Genomic DNA, 23,581 nt, shown 5'->3' with positions numbered 1-23,581 from the left:
TAGGATCATTTACAGCACATCCGACTATACATTTTTGTTTGCGAAATGACATCTTTTACAACTTTATAAGGTGCCGCAGTGTTAAGTTTATTGTGATGTCTGACCGAGTTACCTTCTTACCTATACAAGGTACACTGATTATTGCGGATATGCAGAAACATGATGATATATTAGACATCTCGTATCAACTTTTCTGAGAATTCATAGATTATGAATAGTAATCTTCATAACAATATGTATTACTAGCATTCTGCCCGCGGCTTCGCCCGCGTGGAATTTTGTCTGTCACAGAAAAACAATATCGCGCGCGTATTTGCTCACCGTTTAGACCTACCCTGGACTACGACAAACATTTTAAAACCAATATCAGCTCAATCGGCCCAGCCGTTCTCGAGTTTTAATCAGACTAACGAACATCAATTCATTTTTATTAATATAATAATAGATAGATAGATAGATTATAGTTACGCGTTGTTCCATACAAAAAAGAACGGCTGCATAGTTATTGCCTAAAAATATTACAGTCTACGAGCGGAAGAGGTTTGCGCAACGTAAATCATTGATCCGTCTGTTAAAAATAGTTCAAGTGTACCTCGTTACGGGGGACCAGACAGCTCAGGTTTACCTCCTACCCTCCTTGGAGCATCTGACATTTAACTAAGCCGACTATAGCAGGCATGTTTTTATTAAGAGATGCACCTATATGGCCAGTTGTTAAGCTAACATCTAATGTTTTATTAACTTTATTGAATATGCCATAACTAAGATCATAGCGTTTTATCGCCTACAAAAGCAATTATTCCTTTTACTCTGGATAAATAAGACTTCTTGAAACAACATTAATAAAACATAACATAGAAGCATAGTTTTAGTATGATTCAAAGAATTTACAGTTACAGAAAATTATTTTAATGGAAATTCCAAGACCGGAATCATTAAAATAAAATTCAATTGGCGCGTTTATTTGCTTCGTTACTTGTAAATTAAGTGACAGAAATAAAAGTGGTAGTAAAATTTTGCCATCACTAACGAATCGCTTCCCGCCATAACTCTGTAAACTGACACAATAACTGCACATGACAACAATTTAGCCCCGTATTCAAGTTGCGCCCGCGCCGCTTGCATCTAATCGGGCATAGTTATTCCGGGCGACGCCATAGACGTTTGTCTATTTAGGAAACGGATATTACATTTAGTCGGGTCTTCATTTGGCGGCAGAGGTGGGTAAGTATAAATCCGTATGAGTTTCCGGCGCGCGCGGTGCATAGCATATTTTGTAAGCAGCCGATGCGTGTGCGCAGCGTGGCTGCAATAAAAAATTAACGGCCTGCGTATGTTTTTATTCCTTCGAGCTGTGAAGGGAATATATGGAAGTGTGTTTTTGGGACAACGTTAAGCTTTTACCATGAAAGCGAGAGCTTTTATTTATTTAAGGAATGGATCTTACCTACCTACCCTGCTACTCTACATAACGCAAATTCCTTTCGTGTCTAATTTTAAACACATTGCACTTGTTACTCATTGCCCACTATTACTTTAATTGACTTCGAGTGCTTCTCCAATAAGTAAAAGCATAAAGGGATGCCAGTTGAAGTGGATAGCTGTTTCTTTTTATTATTGTAGGTACAAGTAGGACAAGAATATTATACAGAAATTATATTTTTTAACAAATTTTAATTTTAAATATTTGTAGAGTTGCGTTTGCGCAAATCCTGTGCACTTCGGCCCAGCCAATGACCCTATCCGATATCAAGTGAACGACATCGTTCATGCCTTGATTCTCCCTTCACAACACATCCTTTCAGAATCGGATTATATCAATTCGGCTATGTTCTCTGATTGACGTGACTTGGAATTTAATACTTGGAAGTTTACAACATAATTTTATAATGTGGTTTTATAAGAATGTTTGTTCTAATGTTAGAAAGTTTGATATGTAGTCTGTAATAATCATTGTTTACTTCTGTTATCTAAATGTGTGTTGACATTTCCCATGTTTTGTTATGTCGTTATTGAAACACAAATGTACTTACTTAATTATAAATTACTTCGTCGAATATTGACTTACTATACTCGTATTAAAATTGTATTAAGACTTAAAAATACCGTGAGCTTTTTATTAATGAAACATTTTTAATTGAAGGTAAAAGGTTATTAATTTACGATACGTTTGTCAATGTTTCTTAACCTAGATCTTTGTTTCAGAAATGGAAGATATATCAATACTGTGGAGTTCTGCCTCCCCAGAGAGCGCGCTATGGTCAGAGTACTTAGTGGCGAGCTTTGACAAAATTATGTCGCAGCGAGCGAGACATCATTATAGGTAATGGGGCCATTATATTCTTTAAAAACTCATAATTATCTTGTTATGATTGCTTTTTCAATTAACACCTCTTCAGTGTCAATACATAAAACAAAACACAACTAAAAAAAAGACAAAACTACACACAGCGAACAGTTGTTTTGTGATCTTAGATGAATTATTTTGCCAATAAATTATAACAGCATTTGGAGTCTGAAAAGCTTACAATAGCCATTCAGTGAAACGAGATTGAAGTTGGCAATCGTCCAGTAATAAACACTGAATGAAATCATTGCTAATGCTTTCACAGGCTATACTTTCATCTTCTATGACATTATATTCTCCGAAATAGTTTTCTATGGTAATAAAATTTTATGGCAAATTACAATCAGTAGGGTTTATATTTAAACCAAAAAATATCTCTTTAAACCCATTTGCTTTAATATGGAATTATTTTAGGGTAACACCAATCACAGCAGAGGAACTGATGACCTGCGATTCACAAGAGAAGCTGGAAAAGCTAGCAAAGGCACAACTACAGATTGTAATCCTGTGCCCCAACTTGGCGCTGAAACTAACGGACTTGAAGAAGGAAACCAGCTCGGATGGGCCGTTCAAGGCAGACAAAGTGCTGGTGATGCTGTTGGGAGTCGAGAAGAATCATATCGTCGCTAACCACTGCGAAGGTAAGTTGGGAGCAATAAAATTAACCCTTATTCAGACTCAATAAAAAAGTTATTGGTTTTCATCCGTATCTTCACAGCATAAAGTTCAAATTGATGTGAGCTCTATTTAAGGATTGTTGGGACCTTTGGATCTAGCTCTTATCACAAATAAAACCGATAACGTGGATAGCGCTTGGAAGGTCTCAAAATGCGGAGCGATTGTTTTTTTTTTCTATCAGTTATCATAAAAAGTCTACTGAGTTCAAACATTTAACAATAAAATGCAGTTATGCACTTACAGTTTTACCTAAAACTTTCATATTTTATTTATTTTCTAATTGTTTGTGCCCAGATTACCCCACCATCGACCAGTGGCAGATGATGAGCGTCCGAGAGAAGGATACGTCATTCGTGGACACTTTCTTGACCGCTGCAGTGGGCATTCTCCGGACAAAGGACTGCAAGGACACCGCCACGGATAGAACGAGCTTCTCTATAGTGCCCAAGAAAGTTAAAATTGTAAGGAATTCAGCTATTTAGTTAACTAACCCACTTAACAGTTACCGAAAAAGACCTTTTTCAGCTTAGAGTAGAGACAAAAATACACCTTAATTACTAGGGATTAAACAATGTTAGAAGTTCAAAAAAGTGTAAAGATTCCACTGGTCAAAAACCCCATAGTACCTATAGTTGAACTTAGGCTTACTTTACTGAGCATTGACTTTCAGGTGTCATGAAAAGGATGTAAAAGATAAGAGGTATTGGCAGTTAACGCCCGTGAACCATCACTTGTTTTATTACAGCAATATAAAACAATCCATCAAAGTAAATACGACCGCCAAGGCCTTTTTATCGAATGTCATCTGTCTTGCCTTAAATGAAGAGACTTTATCATCAACGTCGAAAGTTAATTACTCAAGTTGTTGCTAAAATTATCTCCGAAAATGTCAAAATTACACCGACACAAAGAATTACATACAAATTACTTGATAACAAACTGTCTTATTTTTATTCAGGGCCAGAGTCGGGTGATAGCGCTCCTAAATGACCCCATTAGAGAGGAAGACAGCATTAAGATAATGGTGGACAAAAAAGGCGAGGTCATTCAAATACCGACATTCAAGAAGAGGAATCCATATACTTTGCAATTTGATATTCCCGGTAAGTTCCTAATCCGCTAACAAAAAGTCCGAAGATCAAGAAGCCCTTTGTATTTTTCCATTCCGAAGTTGACTTGGAAATAAAAATACCTACTGTTCTACTTTTAGAGCGTGAGAGTATTGATTACAACATCAACAAACTAGTGTTTGTTGGAAAACAGTCTCAGATGCATCGTAAAACTACAAAATATGTACAAAGTACAAACATAAACCGCTGATATATGATGAGCACCAAATATGCTTGACGTCATCAGGTCAAAGGAATACTGTTCGTGAGTCGGCAACTAAGACAGACGAAAGTCACGGAACGTGCTACGATAACGCTAACTAACTACAAGATAATATTAGGGATATCGTAAAATTTTAGCTTACATTCTTTTGAAACAATATTAGATAATTTGTTGAAGCTACCTCATTTGAAACAGTTATTACGGAACGCTTTGTTCATTATAGACAATTGGATTTGCTGCAGAACTTTTCAAGTACCTCTTTCGCATTTACAGCAAAACCCTAGGATTAACACAGCTAGCTGTGTCCTACTTTCAGTGACCTTTCAGTGCATAGTAATAATTGTATCTAGACCGGAGTTTATAATCGATGACGTTACGAGCATGCGTACTGAATGCAGGTTCCTATCGCTGCAACTAATTGGATGTTAATTAAACTGGAGTACAATGTCGAGGCTAGAGCAGGATTTAGGTCTAAATAATGACCTAAATAAAGTAATTTGGGCATGTATTGTTCAATACGAGCGATTCGTATAGGGATTTGTATTTATAAGTATTAACGTAGATTAATCAACGCCTGATTATTGGAACCGTGCGCGTAGTATCTATGTACGAGTATATCTATTAAAAAGGAAATTTTATGTCGAATGGTATTGGTATTGTTATTTCCTGTCAAGACTTTCCAAGTGTGGACCGCAATGTCCAAGTGAATTAAATTATTTTAGTAATAAAGAGTACAATATTTAACAAGAGCTATAGGTACATAGACGCCTTCTCCGAATCTTCATAATGCTTTGAAACGCGTGTTACTTCAATATGCTTTGTTGATGTTATACATAGGTGCGAATTTTGCAATTAGAATGGTATTTTATTGTTTCCCATAGACTCCTGCTTGGAAGTGTCGATGCTGGTGTGGGTGCGTGTAAGCAAGAATGGTCAGTCGCTTGGCAGGAGGCAGATCAAGTGCGAGAGCCGGCTCCGCGAGCTGGACCAACTGCTTCGAGCGTCTGATCACCCTTTGGAGTTTATGTGTCAGGTATAAACAAAGGAATATGACGATTCGTGGTAAAAATGTCACATTATAGGGCTGTTGTTATCAACAATGCGAATATGCAAATAACCTATAATAAAATACTAAAATAAGATCATATTATGGAAAGTCCGTACCTTTATCTTGGTTCTCGGGACTTCCCGATCTTAAAACGTTATCTTCATTTCACTGTCATTTAATTTTAATGTAGGTCCTTTAACGATGAGTGAATGACATTACAAAGATAATGACTACCTACATGGTAGATAAGTTTTTAATGGTTATGCATTTCACAGACCCTCGGCTTCAAGACCACCAGTAAGGAACAGCTCGACAGTTGGATGTTGAACGCTTTCCAGAAGAACATACCACCGCACTTCAACCTACTGTCCTCCAACGAGCAGTTCAACCCGAAAGCTGATGTTTCAAGTAAGAATCAACTCTATCGCCCGAATTGAAGTTATTCCAAATCTAGTAATATTTTAATTTAGAAATTAAGCCGTATTAATTGAAACCTCTATCACCTCGCCGCAAAATTGGTACCGCCTCTAACTCTTTGGTTATAGTGATTTTATCCACGCTACATAAATGTTTTAGAAAGAAGAATGAAAGAGAAGATGAAGCTGTTTATTCGACAAAGAATTTCAAGTTTCCAATGACTAGCAATGGCAAAAAATTTTTTTTTTCAATGATAGAGAGCCTTTTTAGAGATTATTTGGCCAAAGCAGATAGTTGCGTAACTTGTGAACACTCTTAATAAAATTCATCTATATCAGGTGGAGAAGAATACCCTACATTGCTACACTGGGCCGCCCGCTTCGGGCTGGAACGCGTCTGCTGGCAGTTACTGGAGTGCCCGGGAGGGGGCGGCGCCGTCGCTCTGAGGAACGTGCGCCACCGCACCCCCGCCGACCTGGCCAGAGACCACAAGCACTACCGCCTTGCTGATGTTCTGTCCGACCATCTTGTAAGTATCCTCTAACTAAAGCAACGAAGTATCCAAACACAGCTCGTCAAAATGTTATTGTTTTTCGTCGAGTAAAATATCTAAGGCTAACTTCTTATTTGTTTGCAGAAAATAAACGAATTCTCCAACATGTATTATTACTTGAAAAATATGTCCGACAACGACAAAGAAAATCAGGACGAAGGGAAACAGAACGAGGAATTGCGCATAGTCGAGTCTTCTGACACTGTGGATTCCCCATGTCAAGAAGCAGCGCAAAATGGCACGGAACCAAACAGTGACCCTTTCAGTGAGGCCTGCACGCAAAACTTAGAACAAACATCGGAACCGGCGAAAGAAGAGAAAAAACGACCGAGCCTCAAGTTACCCAAAGTAAAGGAACAGTTTTACCAAAACGAGATGCCTTTCCACGACAACACCATGGACAGAATACAGCAAGCTATTGAACACGACTATCTAGTCCAACCTTCCAATATCAAAGTAGAGAGTCCCAAATTCAGACCGAATAATCTATACGCCAATAGCTCTCGATTGATGCCTCAGCAGTCCGATATTTTCCTGTATTCACCCACCGAAGAATCCAAGACTTTTAATATTGATACTCCCACTAGTGATATAAGCCAAATCAATTTGAATGCCAAAGACATCCGCAACAGTGGCAGCGTCAAATCGGGGAAAGAGAGCTGCCCTCTGACTGGGCAGGAGGAGCTAGCAGAAATAATCAACGATTTCAAAAATAACGTGTTCAGTATATCTGAAGTAGAAAAGTTGGTGATGGAGTGGCGGAACCGAAATGAGACTCAACAGTCACTAAAGGAGAAACAGGAGCAGCTTAACAAAATGAGAGAAGAATACGACAAAATACAACAGAAGATCAAAGATAACTTGAAGAGGCCTACTCCATTTGAGAGGGTTAAGAAAATGTTCTCGAAGAGCAAAAATAAAAGTAAGTTTCTAGTCAACACTTTCCAGAGTTCACATGCCTTTTGGTAGGTCAACATTTGTAATAAATAATACTTTACTTTTTCAGACCATGATAGCAACGGAGGAATAGAAAAACGCAATGGAAACACGAGGCCAAATAGCAGCATGAGTGACAGTACGTTTTAATTTTTAATGCTATTTACACAAAGTACATTATTTAAACGATTATCGAAGAGGAAATTAAATGTAATATTGTTTTTAGGTTCGTCATCCTCCGGACGGCTGAGTACAGTCAGCGGCGGCAGCGTGGCCGAGACGAACAGCGTTCAGTCCGAGATGGAAGATAAAGCGAGGTCTATTGTAAGTTATCATTTAATAATAATAAATAAATATATTTAAAGCAGTAGAGGAGAAGATTTGCCACATAATATTTTGAACAGATTTTCTACTTCGTTAACTCAGTCAGTACCTGATGGGAGCGGCACGGGAGGGTGATTTTGTGACGGTCAAACGTCAGCGAGACTTCAAATTTGTATGCCCTGTCACGTCAAAATGTCAATGTCTACCCCTCCCGTGCCGTGGCTACCTCAGGAACTGAGTTAGTTAGACCTATTGGGGTCATGACGGCTGTTCGCGTCCAATTCCACACTACTTTGAAATAAAAAATAATTTACTCACAACTTCCTATTCCAGATATCATCTAGCACATTGACCATGCACTCCGCGTGTGAGGGAGACAGCAGAATGGACGACTATCTCATCCCGCCGCCGCCACGCCCTCTCAACGGCTGCCCACAGTTCACCACCTTTGGACACCCTAGCAAGCATGACACGAGGTCGGTATCCTGGGAAGCTATAGAACAGATAACATAGTGATGATTATCTCAATTGGTTTTGGACTTATTCATTAGAGTTAAAAAGTTATGGTTCAAAATCAAATGAGGAAATTATTATTACGAAAAAAAAGCAAAATACGTTCTAAGTTGCAAAGCTCGATTGACTTATTAGTTTTGAAGCCAGGCATTGTTTGTTAGTGCTAGATGATATTAGGGGCAAAACTGCTAAAGCTTGTAGAGCAGTAGAGCGGCGTATCCTTCAATCACGCGCAAGCAAAACTGGATTAGATACATATTTTGATATAAATAAATGGCAAACAAGCGGTACAATAAGAATACATACGTTAAAAACTATACTTAACATAAACAAAATTTATACCTACTAGGATACTAGGTACCTTATTTTTAGATTTTATACTTCTAAAGCCCGGTCTGTGAGCACGTAGAATTTTGTCCCATCCTTATCGCTCGCGCGTAATTATATTGCTGTCGCGACTGTGCGACGGGCGCCCGCAGTGAGTGTGCGAGCGCAACAGCAACATAATTACGCGCGAGCGATAAGGATGGGTAGCTTGGGGTCATTGGACAAAATTCTACGTGCTCGCAGACCAGACTATAGTAATATTTTTCTCTAATAAAATTAACCGTATTTCTTTTCCATTCAGGGGCCAACACATGGCGACGATAGTGGAACGCGAAGCGTCCGCGTCCCGCGAGCGACTGGACGGCGAGGGTGACGCGCGCGCGACTCACCTGCGCATGACATTCTCGCGCGACCGCCCCGCGACTAGTCGCTGCGACGACCGCGCCGCGACTAGTCGCGAGCCGCAGCACATGTACATGAATATATCAGCCACACACACGTAGCTCCCGTGTGCGAGCCGTGACGATTGCCCCATAACTAGTCGCAAGCCGCAGCATGTGCATGAAGAAATCGACTACACTTACGTAGCTGCAACTAGTTGCTGCACCATTGAGATAGTTAAATTATCATCACTATTATAATACATCAGACTAAATACGACCACATTACTAGTCCAGACTAGTCAAAACACCACGAACAACGGTGTTGCTAACTAGTTGCTAGGCTCCCTAGTGTGAACTTCACTTGTTCTTGTTTCAAGTAAAGGCGGTCATCAAACATCACAAAATTCGCATGATTGGAATACACAGAGTAAGGCAAAACAAAAGCTTGACATTAAATTGTCAGTACACCACATGAAGACTTAATGTCTTTGAAGCATTCGAATATGAATTCGCATGCGAATTTACATTAATAGGAATTTTGAGCATAAAAGTAAAATTATCTATTGATTGCTAGTATAATTTTTTATGCGAATATACATTTTTAATGCTTCAAAAACACAAGCAAGCGAACAAAATTAAAAAGCAAGTAAATGATAATGCTAATGATATTATCATAAGACATTGAGTTATGCCGTTTCGCCAGAATCACTGTTACGAATAAAGAGCTTTTGTTCATGGATAACAACGAAGACTGAAATCATTTGTTGTAAATATTTTGTAAATAGTAAGCAATTCATTTTAATTTTTTATTTATTATTATTAATCGTAATTGCATACCATTATACGTATTTAATTTACAATAGTACAAAATATACCCTTAGTTTAAATTTATACATTTAAGTTTAGCCACAGAGCTAAGGTTAAGAAAATGTCAAGACCATGTTCTTTTCAAATATTTTTTATTAACGTGTCCCAAAAATGCATTTATATGTACGTACATAATACGAAATAAATGATAAATACAAAAATCTTACGAGTTCAATCATTTGGCATCTACCTTTCGTTCTATTGTTGTTTTACTTTTAAATGATCCACCAAGTGGAATAAAGTGCTACTTATTAATTTCTCTTAAGTACTTACTTGAATGTACATTGTATAATTAAAGGCAACATTTGCCTCACTAAAACTAAATAAAATTCATGGCGATTACATTCCAAATAACAATGAAATTTAGTCATAAATAAAAAAAAATAAGTTAAATAGTAACTAATACAATACTCTCGTTGCAATTTCATTGGTATAACAATTGGTACCTAAGTAAAAAATAAAAGAATAAACAGTATAAAATCACAAAAAAATTTGCTCTTTCAATATACAAAAAATATCACAATACATATTGTTTTAAGTAGCCATACGATAATTGTATTATAAGCCTATCGTGGCGTCACTAATTGCCGTTGACCATTCGATAGTCGACAAATCAGCGGTATAAAATTCATGCAAGTCAAAAAAATAATACTTATTTCGAATCTTACATAATTTTATCACTTTGAAACGATTAATTTCGACGGTTTCATAAGTCGACTTAAAATCTATGTCTTAGAGGATAGGCACTGTGACAGTTGAGTTTTGAGTTTCTGAATTACAAGCAAAATAACAAGAGAGACACAGTATAAGGTAAGGATTAAAAGTAATATTATTAATAAAGCAAATACATTAGAACCTACGAAAAATATTAAGACAAACATAATACTAATAGTACTAGACACAGAAAAAGACACATGGAATGATATTTCGTTGTTAAAATTGCACTTAGCGATAAAATTGATTAGTCATTAAAGCAATATTGAACACAACGGTGTGTGCACACTCGACACATTGGGCGTAACAGTTGCCGTGCAAAAGTAGACCTTATTGTGCAAGTTAAAGTACAGAACAGGCCGCAGAGTACGACATTTTCTTATTAATTTTGATCTTCATGTCGTTAAGGTTCAAAATCGATTGAGGAAATTTGAACACATGACAAATTGCTTGTTTTCTATAGTTCCAAAATACTGGACTGTCCTGTCGATGACATTGACAGTGGGGCGCCACCGTCAATACCGGATCGCTGGTTCAGATTTTTGCCATGTTGGAAACCATATAGTTGAACGATGGTAGCGCCCCCCTGTCATTGAGTTTGGCGGGACAGTTCAGCGTGGGTCATCTATATCAGTCCAATATTACAATGGAAGCTCAAAGTGACAGCTGTCACCGTACCCGTCCTTTACGACGTAAATAGACTATAGAGCATAGAATTAACTATAATTTAGTTTTGTCTTTGGTATGGTGTAGTTGACCGTTGGCGAGGGGCGCGGGCGGCGGCGGCCTCGCCAACAACGCCTGGTACAGACCCCAGATGGCCAATGGACGCATGTACGCGATGGACCGATGGTTGCCATTCTCGTATAGAGCTTCAGGCGTCTCGAATGAGAGACCCATTTGTGTCAAAGATTTGTGCATACCGCCGGCTGTCACGAACGCTTCTTCGTGCATTCCTGTAAAAAATATTCACTTTGTTGAGTTTGAATGAGTCACACATTTTTAAAAATAATGTAGGTATATCCTCCTTCATTTCATTTCATTTAGAAAAAGATTCCAAGCTGTACCTACAATCCTACATATCAGTTGACTAGTCTTGAAACCAAATATTGCATTGGTCAACATTAGTATAACATGATAATAACATACAAGTAATGATGTCGATACCATCGTATCATTGTTAAAGTAAATGAGTAAATGTTGTTGTTTAAGTAAATGAGCAATATGCGATATGATAAGATACACTACCATCATCAACTAAATTAAATATCCGCATTAATAGTCTTACGGCCGAATACTGAAACGCCATTTAAATATTTGACGGCTTCTCAAATAGTTAAGCAGCTCCTAAACTTACATTTCGCATACTCAAAACAATATCTGAGCAGTTCTCAATTTTTAAGCACCTCTCAAATTAAGTTGCACTCAAACGCCACTTAAATGGATTTTCGCATACTGAAACGCCATTCAACGCTAAGCACTACTCAAACAACTGTCAAATCGTCTTAAGCAGCTGTTAAATTTGAGAGTGCTTGCGCGGTATCTTAAATCCTATTGTTATACCTAAAACGACCTAAATAGTGGTAAATAATGTGTGTCATCGTTATCATTTCTTTCGAGCCTCGAGGAAATACCTAGATCTAATCGCAGGAACGCAATAAGGCTGAACGCTATTGAAAAATATTATTATAATGACATGCAATTCCGAGCGAGGTTCCGCGTCTCTAAAGAAACGGTGTTGTTTCTGGATTCATAATTTGGAAGCTCTTTGAAACCCCTCACCAAATGCCATACAACCAGTGGACCAAATACTTATTATAACCCTACTGTTCTACGCAACGGGAAGTTATGAACGTGTACTAGGTGATATCTTCCACATCTAACAGCCAACTGTGCATCGTATAGTGCACGAAGTAACAACCAAAATAGCTGCTATGAAATCGCTTTACATAAACATGCCTATTTCTGAGGATTAAGGGGACATCGCATAGCAGCATTTCCAAGAGTTGTTGATTTGTCAATTTGATGCTCTGTCAGTCAACAATGATAAATGTCAATTGTGGTTACGTTTCGGTTCTCGATCGCCACTTAATAGATTTCAACAATAAAAAGTATCACATTTAAAATTACTTTTTTAATTAAATAAAAATGCAAGCATTAATTTTTTTATATGATAAAACGAGATTTATATATAATAGAAACTAAAAATAAACTGTTCTATGTTAAGTTGATTGAGTATATTTCCATAAAAGACAATACATAACCAAACGATGCTGCGTGTAATGGATAAAAGACGTAAAGTTATCATTTGTGTAAATGAAAACATACTTTTTTTGGTAAATGTTGCCATTATGTAAACATTTGAGAGCTGCTTAGCTGATCACGGCTTCAAATCCGTTGAGTAGCGTTTGAGAATACCATTTAAAATTGAAGGATACTTAAATTTAGGAGCCCGTCAGCTGAGTGATAGATTTGAGTAGTGTTTCAGTATTCAGCCGTTAGTTTCTTGCGACAACTTGACAAGTAGTGTCAGGACTTTCATTTTGGTCCCTACAAAAAAAAAATCTAGGTATTATTAGGCAAAGATGTGATATCGTAAGTAGAACGGAACAAGAAGGTGTGAGCGAAAGGGAATCAATGAGTGAAAATATAATAGAGGATTCTTGAAAACCAGAAAGACGATTCTGTTTTGACGCGAAAATAGAATCCTTTTATGCCTTTATAAAGTAGAATAACTGACCTTCAAATATCATAAGCGCGGCCAGTCCATACGTGACTCCGACCCACATCTCTTCACTCTGCAGAGCTGTCGTATCAATATGCCCGTTGGGGCCCGTGACGTAGCCGTTGACGGCGCCCATTTTGCCGTCTTTGAACTTCATGACGTTGTGCTCGAATATCGTGGAGAGAGCTCTCTTGACGTTCGCTTCGGGGAACACTGGATCGTTTAGTCCTGAGGCACGGAGGAACCTGTAAAACGTTATTTTTTTTATTATGTACCTTGTTAAAGAACTCGTTTATGAAATCAAAATATTCTTGAAAATTGCTCAAATAGGTGAAGATCAAACCAGCGATTGGACTTGATGATTGGAATCATGGTGTTAAAATAAATTATATTGACAGCCTGTTTACGTACAAGGAAGTATTAGGAATATCACTAGACTATCAAGTGCGCTTAAACTTAAAACTCGGGCCTTTGATTTTCCATTATCCGATATCGAGTTTGAATGAAAAATACGGGCCTAAAAGTGCATAAATAATGTTATTGCCAACCACAAAAAATCCTTGCCAAAAGCTTTATTCATAATTTTCGTCTGAACATTAACCCATTTACGGCTGCAATAACAAAGTAGAAGGGCTGGTAAATCGCTTAACTCACCACTGGCCAGCTAACTGGTCCGACATGACAACTTTGCTGTTCGCCGCGCACGTGTCGAACAGATAGTACGAGCCGTTCCACAGCTTGTCCTCGAACGAGTTGCGGCCTTGGTCCAGGAGTTTCGCAAACTCCCGCTCGTCTTCTTCGTGGCCTAACATGTGGGCCATCGCTTTGACTGATGACACAGCAGCCAGCCAAAGACCGCCGCAGTATGCGCTGAAATAATATTTATAGTTATAGAGCATAGATTAGGAGATTTTAGTGACCTGTTTTGACATAAAACGGCCGTCGGTGTAGTGGTTCGAAACGGACTACTATTCCGGAGGTTGCGGGTTCGATTCCCGCACAGTACAAACATTTGTGTGCAACAACATATTTGTTTGTATTGGACTGGGTGTTTTCTATGTATAATATGTATGTATTTACAAAAAAAACAGTATTTAAGTATGTTTATATCCGTTGTCTAGTACCCATAGTACAAGCTTCTTGGTGTTGAGCTACACCTAAGGTGTACCTTAATTGTAATTGCCTCGCTCTATATTACATGGTTTCATATATCAATATGTGGATTACGTAGTGGGATGTGTTACCACATAAATAATACATAAGTCTAGTAGATAAGTTAATTTCTGTAACACATTTGTTTGTAATTCCTAAAATAAATAAATAAATAAATAAAGCTTTGCTTAGTTTGGGACTAGAAGCGCAGTGTAAAATGTCATTAAAAAAAAACTTGAGCGTGTGGGTATTTTTAGGAATATAACTTTTTTAAATATTAAATTATTGACTTGTTTAAGTGTAAAGACTCACCTAGGCCCTTTCATGACCCACGCGTCATACGTCTGATCGGGGAACCCCCCATTTTCGATCAGTCCGTCGCCATCTTGGTCCCACAGCATAGCGCGGCGGAGCAGTCCCACACAGGCTGGATACATGTCCGCTATGTACTTGTTTGCGTCCCAGACCGCCGCTGTCTCTCGGTGATGCGTCCTGTCACCGCCGTCGTCTTCGTCACTCCCGTGGTCCGTGGTCCTGTACAACAGGTCTAGTATATCGGCCACGTACGGACGCGGCGCGGGCGCGGGCTCGGCCTCCGCTGGTGGCTCGGGGGAGCCCGGCGGCGTTGTCTCTTGGCCGGTGGAGCGCGAGTATAAGTCGTCTTCGGTGCCGTCGCGCACGTCGTCTATGAACGCCATGGAGCGGTACCTGTAGTGCAGCGTCGGTCGACGTTATTAAAACTAAGTCCATTAGGACTTAGTTTATTCGAAAATTATTTCGATCTGAAAACCCTTTTTTTTAAACCAAAGTTTGAAATGTTTACGACGTACTTATTGCGGTATTGCGTTGCGTACTTATCGCGGGAGGTGCCTGGAAGCGAGCGGCGCAGGACCGGTCTTTGTGGAAATCCTTGGGGGAGGCCTTTGTCCAGCAGTGGACGTCTTTCGGCTGAAACGAACGATCGAACTTATTTGCGATAACAGCTTATGTCCTCCTTCTAGGTCCCGCCTATCTCTATGCCAAAATTCACCAAGTACAGTGATATTGACGTGAAACCGTAAAGTTCTAGGCGTTACTTTTAGTAGCTGCACATCCTCTGGGTTACAGCTATATGAAAAACAGGCGCAAATTACCTAAATTACTCTGTAAATAATGGAGGATGCCCTTACATTCTGAAACTCAAATACAATTTAACCTAATCAAGTTATTTCATTTCTGTTGCACATACTATTATAACCACAAGAGTCCAGTGTTTAACCTAACATGCCATCGTCTGCCTTGCTTTTAAAAAGAAAAATAATATCACCGTCATAAATTATCACTGTTACGGGATTAAGCAACAAAACACTTGTAAAGGTAGTCTGCCCGCGACCATGACTTTGCAACCGAGTTGAATCGTCGGGAGGGTAAATATCTGTTTACTGTTATAAAAAGGTTTTGTTGCAAAATTCTGTAACAGCAGGCCTGNAATTATTTCGATCTGAAAACCCTTTTTTTTAAACCAAAGTTTGAAATGTTTACGACGTACTTATTGCGGTATTGCGTTGCGTACTTATCGCGGGAGGTGCCTGGAAGCGAGCGGCGCAGGACCGGTCTTTGTGGAAATCCTTGGGGGAGGCCTTTGTCCAGCAGTGGACGTCTTTCGGCTGAAACGAACGATCGAACTTATTTGCGATAACAGCTTATGTCCTCCTTCTAGGTCCCGCCTATCTCTATGCCAAAATTCACCAAGTACAGTGATATTGACGTGAAACCGTAAAGTTCTAGGCGTTACTTTTAGTAGCTGCACATCCTCTGGGTTACAGCTATATGAAAAACAGGCGCAAATTACCTAAATTACTCTGTAAATAATGGAGGATGCCCTTACATTCTGAAACTCAAATACAATTTAACCTAATCAAGTTATTTCATTTCTGTTGCACATACTATTATAACCACAAGAGTCCAGTGTTTAACCTAACATGCCATCGTCTGCCTTGCTTTTAAAAAGAAAAATAATATCACCGTCATAAATTATCACTGTTACGGGATTAAGCAACAAAACACTTGTAAAGGTAGTCTGCCCGCGACCATGACTTTGCAACCGAGTTGAATCGTCGGGAGGGTAAATATCTGTTTACTGTTATAAAAAGGTTTTGTTGCAAAATTCTGTAACAGCAGGCCTGTTCATCTCCGCGAGTTTACATCGAAAACAAAACACGCACGATGGCCCACCTACAGGATACTATTCGACAAGGCCTCACATACGAGCGAACATTGACTCACGCACGCGTATTCTTGTGTATGATGGAAGAAAATAAAGAAAATGGTGTACTAAATACTGTGCAATATTTAACTGCCTAAATAATAATAAAAACACAGAATGTACTTTTTTAAGTTGCCTAAAGACACTGAGATGTAAATAAGTAGTTAATATTATTCTTGATAATTCATGCTAAATCATGTATTTCCTCCGCCATTTTCCGCAGTTTGGCACCTCACGTCACATCATTTTACCGAAGTCAGCCCTATAGCTTCGGCGCAGTGCCGATCACTGACGTTTGTCAATAAAATGGTGCTTGACTCTTGAGACAGGCTAAATTACACCATATTGTTAATGACATTGAGCATACATTTTTTTAAATACCTTCGCGAAGTATAACTTCTGCTACGTACAGAAGTTTTACTTATTATTATTCTGTGCCGTAATGAAGAATAGTGTACCTTTCAGTGGTGAACGGAGCGGAATGCGCGCGCAGCAGGCGATAGTCGCGCATCACTTGCAGAACGAACTTCAGGTTGAGATCGCGCCACTCGCTCACATCGTGGATGTTGTAGGCGTTTATATTGGCGAACGGCAGGCCCTCTGAGGGAATCGTTAACGTAATGTTAATGAATAAAAAAAGGGAAATTACAGAAGTACTTAGAAAGAAAGAATACATTTTAAAACGTATAGAACATTTTAAAATTGGTAGAAAAAAGTACAGTATGATATGGAACTGAAATGTTCACCTTTATGATTCAATCTTTTTGGCTGATTGATAGATTATATTGGCGAACGGCAGGCCCTCTGAAGGAATCGTTAACGTAATGTTAGTGAATGAAAAAAAAGGGAAATTACAGAAGTACTTAGAAAGAAAGAATACATTTTAAAACGTATAAAACATTTTAAAATTGGTAGAANTTGATAGAGGTACTAGCACTATTCAAATGAAGCAAAACAGGCCTAACTTAATTTCATAATCACCTAAATTGTGAAATTAAGTTAGGCCTGTTTTGCTTCAGTCAATTTTAATTGAGAAAATATGCTCTAATGCAACATATTTGCTATTAATGTTACTAACACATTAAATTACTTTTAATGGTTTTGCTCGTCCATAAATGGCACCATAGTTCAATAACTTGTCTATAAAACATGGTGACTAATACCTGGATCTCCAAGATCATGCGGAATTGAATCTTTGATTTTATATTTGACAGACTTTCCGTCATACAAGGTCTGTCTAGATTTTTCAGTTTCTAAGCCTATTGTATCTCGAAACATGTATTGCAGCACAACCTGTAAAGTGAATTAATTGAAATAAGCAAGCCGTATAATTAGTTTATGATTGTTTACGTTAGATAAGCTTAATACTAACCTGCAAGTTCGGCCATAGCTGAGCTAATGCGAACGAAGCGTAGAAATGTACGTCATATGTATTGTACATTCTATACTCGTGACCTTCTAGGTAGCCAAACAGACCGAAGTTGTGTCTGAAAGAATGATAATATAGCTTTAACTATCACAGGTTTCCCATCCCTGAAAACTGGGAAGAGCTTGTACAGTCAGCGTCAAATAGTTCGTGACACCCAAAGTAGCCAAAAAGTTAGCAACATGTCGGTTGTGTTGTCAACTTTTTGACCACTTTAGGTGTCACGACTATTTAGCGCTGACTGTACTATGGCGACTAGGTAGATAACGTATAAACAATTCAACCAGACATGTAACACAAAGATCATCAACAATTTTAACAGTTAATATCAGTATAAAATGAAATTTTATTTACCTAGGATCAGTATCTGGATATTCATCATGGACATCATACCAGATTGTCCCTCCATCAGCAATAAAATAAAGCTCGTTCATTAAGGCACTTTTTAACCAGTCTGGTATATTGCTGAAAAAACATAATTAATGAATTGATAGCATACTCATGTGACGATATTGTGATATTAATAATATTAATGATACAGAAATATTAGAGCATTGGAGCAGTTATCATACCCACCTATTAGTCAATATAGGATCCTGCCACTCGGCAAGTAATTTCTCCCAATTTTTATAATTCCTAAGAGCATATGCAGCTATGCTTGCACCAGCTATTCCATCACTACCAAAATATTTAGTATAATATCTGAAAAGAAGTAAAAATCTCTTTTATACAGGGTGACAGGTAAAGCGATACATTCCTTGAAAGGGGTTAAAGTAGAGCTTATTTGCAGTCATTTGAGTCATATGACACCATGTCCGAAACTTGTTCATTTCCAAGTTATTCAAGATTTAAGTATTTTTTAAAAAATCTCCAGTTTTTATGTTAAAATGTACCCTTGTAATGAAGAATACGGAATAATGTTAACTTTTTTGTTGTATTCGTATAGCTAAATAATAAGATTGACATTTTAAATTAAAATTTGCAAGAAAGAATCGTCATTACTCAAGTAAAAGCTAAAAAACCATGTATTATTTTGCAAAAAAAATATGTTTTAGGTAATTAAACGAAGAATTTCCAAGAAAAAATGTATGGAATGTTGTGTACAAATTACAGAATTTAGTTCCTTGATTCATTAGCTATTCAAAAAGGTACAGGTGTTTAACAAACACTACATAATTATTTTTTTATTTGAATTTAAACGTCTAGTAAGATACTTTCATAAAAAAATAAATAAATAAAATAGTCACACTAACAACTGTTCTTGGGTCTCAATAAATTAAATACTTAGTATTTTAATAATAATTGTATCACCTAATTTTATCTAGGTACATTATTTTAAGTCCTGCTCAAACTGTGAGCCCCGTCTTCTAATACAAGCTCGTAGTCTGTTTCTCACTTCTGTTTTTGTGACTCTTGTTGTCAAACTTTGCTGAATATCTTGAGCTGCCCTCTGAATGCGCTCACGAAGCTTTCACACACACAGCACACTTTCGGCTCAGTGTACGCCAATGGATGGATCAACAATATCCACTTCGTTGGATTGGGCGCGGTGGACCCATTCCTTGGCCAGCCAGAAGTCCGGATCTGACCCCTTGCGATTTTTATTTATGGGGTCACATGAAGTATCTCTTGTATGTAACCCCCGTAAACAACGAGCAAGAGCTTCGTGAGCGCATTCAGAGGGCAGCTCAAGATATTCAGCAGTTTGACAACAAGAGTCACAAAAACAAAAGTGAGAAACAGACTACGAGCTTGTATTAGAAGACGGGGCTCACAGTTTGAGCAGGACTTAAAATAATGTACCTAGATAAAATTAGGTGATACAATTATTATTAAAATACTAAGTTTTTCATTTATTGAGACCCAAGAACAGTTGTTAGTGTGACTTTTTTATTTATTTATTTTTTTATGAAAGTATCTTACTAGACGTTTAAATTCAAATAAAAAAATAATTATGTAGTGTTTGTTAAACACCTGTACCTTTTTGAATAGCTAATGAATCAAGGAACTAAATTCTGTAATTTGTACACAACATTCCATACATTTTTTCTTGGAAATTCTTCGTTTAATTACCTAAAACATATTTTTTTTGCAAAATAATACATGGTTTTTTAGCTTTTACTTAAGTAATGACAATTCTTTCTTGCAAATTTTAATTTAAAATGTCAATCTTATTATTTAGCTATACGAATACAACAAAAAAGTTAACATTATTCCGTATTCTTCATTACAAGGGTACATTTTAACATAAAAACTGGAGATTTTTTAAAAAATACTTAAATCTTGAATAACTTGGAAATGAACAAGTTTCGGACATGGTGTCATATGACTTAAATGACTGCAAATAAGCTCTACTTTAACCCCTTTCAAGGAATGTATCGCTTTACCTGTCACCCTGTATATTCCTTTCTTTCTTTTTGGTTTTTATGCCATTTTTAACTGTGGATTCATCTCATACCTTTTATGTACTTTCTTATCTTTTTTATACTTTATAATAGGCATGTCCCACGCGAGACAAAACTCTGTAGATCCATGTCCACCAGGATCCAATGATATTACACTTGAAAGTCCTACTGAATCACCTGAAAAAAAAAAGATTAGCTCCTATTAGGCCCTTGTGCCTTGTGTATGCCAATAAAAAGAAAAAAACCTGTCTTACATTTATAAATCTTCTTTTGTTTTTCTTTCTTTTCTTTTTCACCAGTATCTGATTTATCTGGGACTTTTGGCGGGGGAGGGGTGAGGCTAGGGTCTGGTTCAAGCCGGCCATTTTTCTTCAAACACTCCCACACATAAGCAGATGTCTTTGACACATTCCAAAGACAATAATCTTCATGTATAGTCTCGTTTTCCAGTTTCCTTTTTGATATTGTAAATGTGCATGGAGTATCTTCTATCTTTTGCTCTAATGTAACACCACTTGTGTGCTCCTCTGAATATCTTTCTAAGTCTAACTTTGCTGGAATAAAAGGTATTTTTGAATAACTACAAAATGATTAGTTTATTATTTATACATAACTGAAATAAATTACAGTACTCACCAGCTGCTTTCTTTTTATTTGTGCTTCCCAGTACCTCAGTCCATGTGAATGTAATACTCACATCTCTGTGTTCATTGCTAACATTTTTAGCAGAAAAAACAAATACTGCACAAGGAAGACTGCTATCCTGTAAAAAAAAAGTTAATAATAAAATCAAGTTCAAGTGGCCAAACCAAACTTCAGTTTATGCAAATTATGAATTAAAATTAGCATCATAACCATTATCATTAGTAATCATAACTGAGTTTTTACAACTTCCCTGTGCCATGAATATGACTCACATAAAATGTTTTGTTTACTGTACAGATTTGGTTCCAACGAGACACAATTTCAACGGGACACATTTTCAATCAGACACATTCCCACGTGGACACATCAATTATTGTATCATCAGTTAAATGTTTTAATGAAAAAAATAAAATGTGTTAATTGTCATGGGTATGTATTCGTCTGCCGTTTGGTGTAGTGGTGAACCGTTCTGAAGAACGGACTACTGTGCCGAGAGGTCCCGGGTTCGATTTTCGGCCGGGCAGAAATTGAAATGATGCATTTTAATTTCATACTCCTAGGCAGGTTATAGTATTCCTAGGAGTATCCCACGGGAACGGGAATTAGCGGGTAAATCCTTTTGTATGAAAAATCTAAACCGTTTAAGTTAGACGCTTAAAATTTGGCATGCAGGTACCTTAGTAAACTTAAAGCTTAGTTACAACAGGATATTGCAAAATTAGAGTTAGCGGGAAAAAACATTTGTATGAAAAAATCTAAACCACATAAGATAGATGAAGGGGATAATAAAACGGGATCCACGCGTACGAAGTCGCGGGCGGCCGCTAGTCTTTCCATATCTATGTGCGGAAACATCACGAAATCTGAATTTTAGCTGACCTCCTAACCCCTCATAAAAGCCAAGATAAATTTTATTGATTGGCTATGTTATGTTTAGGTTATTTTATTGATTCAAGGAAAGTACGTGAAGATGCTTATTTCTGTTTAATTTTGTTTTTAATTGTAATAAAATATAGTTATTTTAATGTTCATATTTTTCATTTCACTTTCATTTATTCGACTGACTGTATTGTGTCAGTTTGCAACTGTGTCCACGTGGGAATGTGTCTGATTGAAAATGTGTCTCGTTGAAATTGTGTCCCGTTGAAACTAAATCACTGTACACATAGGTATTATTGTTAACTGATATTATAGACATTAAGAGGAATAGAGGAAGGTAAATAACCTTGTAATTATGAGGAATAACAGGCGAAATTTGGCGGCAAACTAATTCCACCCCATATTTAGAGAGATCATAAGTTGTCCAGGCCCGAGGATAGAGACCTGTGTATTCACAGTCCTCAGGATTTAAGTTCCACTCCCATGTTGATGGTGCTTTTTTGGGCTTTCTATAAATAAAAATTAGATATAATAGATAATTATACAAAATAAAAACTTATTATAATAAAAGAAACATATTTATTTGTATTTATTTACCAGATAGCCATACCACACCCTGTAATATTCATATTCTCTGCATGTTTAGTTATTAAATGTAACTATGTAATTACTTATCTTTGCCCTTTGATTAATTAAGTATTAAAGCTGATAAACACATGATAATTAATTTAATTATCCACTAACTACAGTTAATCTTATTGCAGATCATAGCAACACTTTTGAAGCACCTTTTTAATTAATTTGTCTAAAAAATCATTAAAAAAATATCAATACTCACTCATAAGTAGATAGAACAGACTGAAAAATAGTTTCTTTGTTATCATTCCGTATGTTCACTATGAATTGACATTCTGGTATAGTGACATACTCATAGATGCCCGGGTACAGTTGGAACCGACAGAACTCGCCTTTAAAGCCGCGCCCGATTGTCCCACCTCCAATACCACCAATTGGGCAACCTAACAGTACATAAGTTTATTTATTACATCTTTATGACAATAATATTGTGTAGTTTACTCAGCATGTTCTATTAAAAACATGATTATAGAGCTGCTTCTGAAGTTTGTGAAGTAAAACTTATAACTCTTACCATACATTCTTTGTGCAGAAATCATATTTATGTAATCCATGATAGGACGTTTTTTGTTTAGCCTCTTACCAATGTAGTATTTAACATATCTGAAACAAAATTTTATAAATGTTTATTCAACATCTTTATAATCAATTTAAAATTAATATGTCTGTTTTATAAAATATAACCTTTACTCACCTTGCTGTAAGTGGCATCATTTCGATGATCTGATTTGGTCTTGGTCTAATGATTTGTTTAGATTGTACTGGAAACTGATGATTTAATTTCAGTTTCAACCCATTATTTGGAGGTTTATCGAATTCATAGCCTTGTTCCCCTAGGTCCCCAACTGTTTCCATTTCCATGATGAGTTCACTTTAGGTGTCTTTTGTATCCAGTGTAATGACAAGATTGGGAATTTGGGACTTTGTTATTGTCACAACTTAACCGCAGAACAACTCAGTCAGAATTAAAAACGCAAAATGAATTTCTCGCTTCAGTCTTCGGCCAGCGCCGAAAAAAGACATCGTCTG

General features: G+C 37.2%; 2 protein-coding genes across 6 annotated transcripts in view; one reads left to right on the top strand and one right to left on the bottom strand.

Annotated features, from left to right (window-relative positions):
• The window catches only part of stumps (DBB domain-containing protein stumps), a 27,048-nt gene extending 16,514 nt beyond the window's left edge, over nucleotides 1–10,534 (top strand). For 3 of the 4 annotated variants that reach the window (XM_028317300.1, XM_028317298.1, XM_028317299.1), the window contains exons 4-15: nucleotides 2,206–2,323; nucleotides 2,762–2,988; nucleotides 3,320–3,486; nucleotides 3,984–4,128; nucleotides 5,239–5,390; nucleotides 5,681–5,813; nucleotides 6,161–6,351; nucleotides 6,460–7,297; nucleotides 7,382–7,450; nucleotides 7,538–7,635; nucleotides 7,969–8,111; nucleotides 8,777–10,520. In XM_028317300.1, the coding sequence (XP_028173101.1) occupies nucleotides 2,206–2,323; nucleotides 2,762–2,988; nucleotides 3,320–3,486; nucleotides 3,984–4,128; nucleotides 5,239–5,390; nucleotides 5,681–5,813; nucleotides 6,161–6,351; nucleotides 6,460–7,297; nucleotides 7,382–7,450; nucleotides 7,538–7,635; nucleotides 7,969–8,111; nucleotides 8,777–8,978 (2,483 nt within the window). In that variant the 3' untranslated portion in view covers nucleotides 8,979–10,520. Of the gene's footprint in view, nucleotides 1–2,205; nucleotides 2,324–2,761; nucleotides 2,989–3,319; nucleotides 3,487–3,983; nucleotides 4,129–5,238; nucleotides 5,391–5,680; nucleotides 5,814–6,160; nucleotides 6,352–6,459; nucleotides 7,298–7,381; nucleotides 7,451–7,537; nucleotides 7,636–7,968; nucleotides 8,112–8,776 lie in introns of all 4 variants that reach the window. The other variant, XM_028317301.1, reaches the window with a different exon arrangement.
• LOC114362048 (non-lysosomal glucosylceramidase) lies at nucleotides 9,760–23,581 on the bottom strand. 2 transcript variants are annotated; one of them, XM_028317302.1, is made up of 16 exons: nucleotides 23,247–23,581; nucleotides 23,067–23,155; nucleotides 22,755–22,935; nucleotides 22,263–22,425; nucleotides 21,029–21,155; nucleotides 20,647–20,946; nucleotides 20,446–20,569; nucleotides 18,564–18,689; nucleotides 18,342–18,452; nucleotides 17,934–18,048; nucleotides 17,725–17,854; nucleotides 17,020–17,161; nucleotides 14,629–15,024; nucleotides 13,819–14,034; nucleotides 13,180–13,409; nucleotides 9,760–11,395 (listed from the first exon to the last, which is right to left on the bottom strand). In XM_028317302.1, exons 1-16 carry the CDS (start codon nucleotides 23,411–23,413, stop codon nucleotides 11,160–11,162), a joined length of 2,853 nt encoding a protein of 950 aa, XP_028173103.1. In that variant the 5' UTR covers nucleotides 23,414–23,581; the 3' UTR covers nucleotides 9,760–11,159. The 2 variants fall into 2 exon arrangements, with proteins under 2 accessions (XP_028173103.1, XP_028173104.1); XM_028317303.1 differs by having other exon boundaries at nucleotides 14,629–14,850.

The sequence above is a fragment of the Ostrinia furnacalis genome, unplaced genomic scaffold, assembly GCF_004193835.3.
Source record: "Ostrinia furnacalis isolate ACB-3 unplaced genomic scaffold, ASM419383v2 OfSCF6133, whole genome shotgun sequence".
Lineage (NCBI taxonomy): Eukaryota > Metazoa > Arthropoda > Insecta > Lepidoptera > Crambidae > Ostrinia > Ostrinia furnacalis.
Note: the sequence above shows the minus strand (reverse complement) of the source record. Positions and strands in the feature narration are given on the sequence as shown.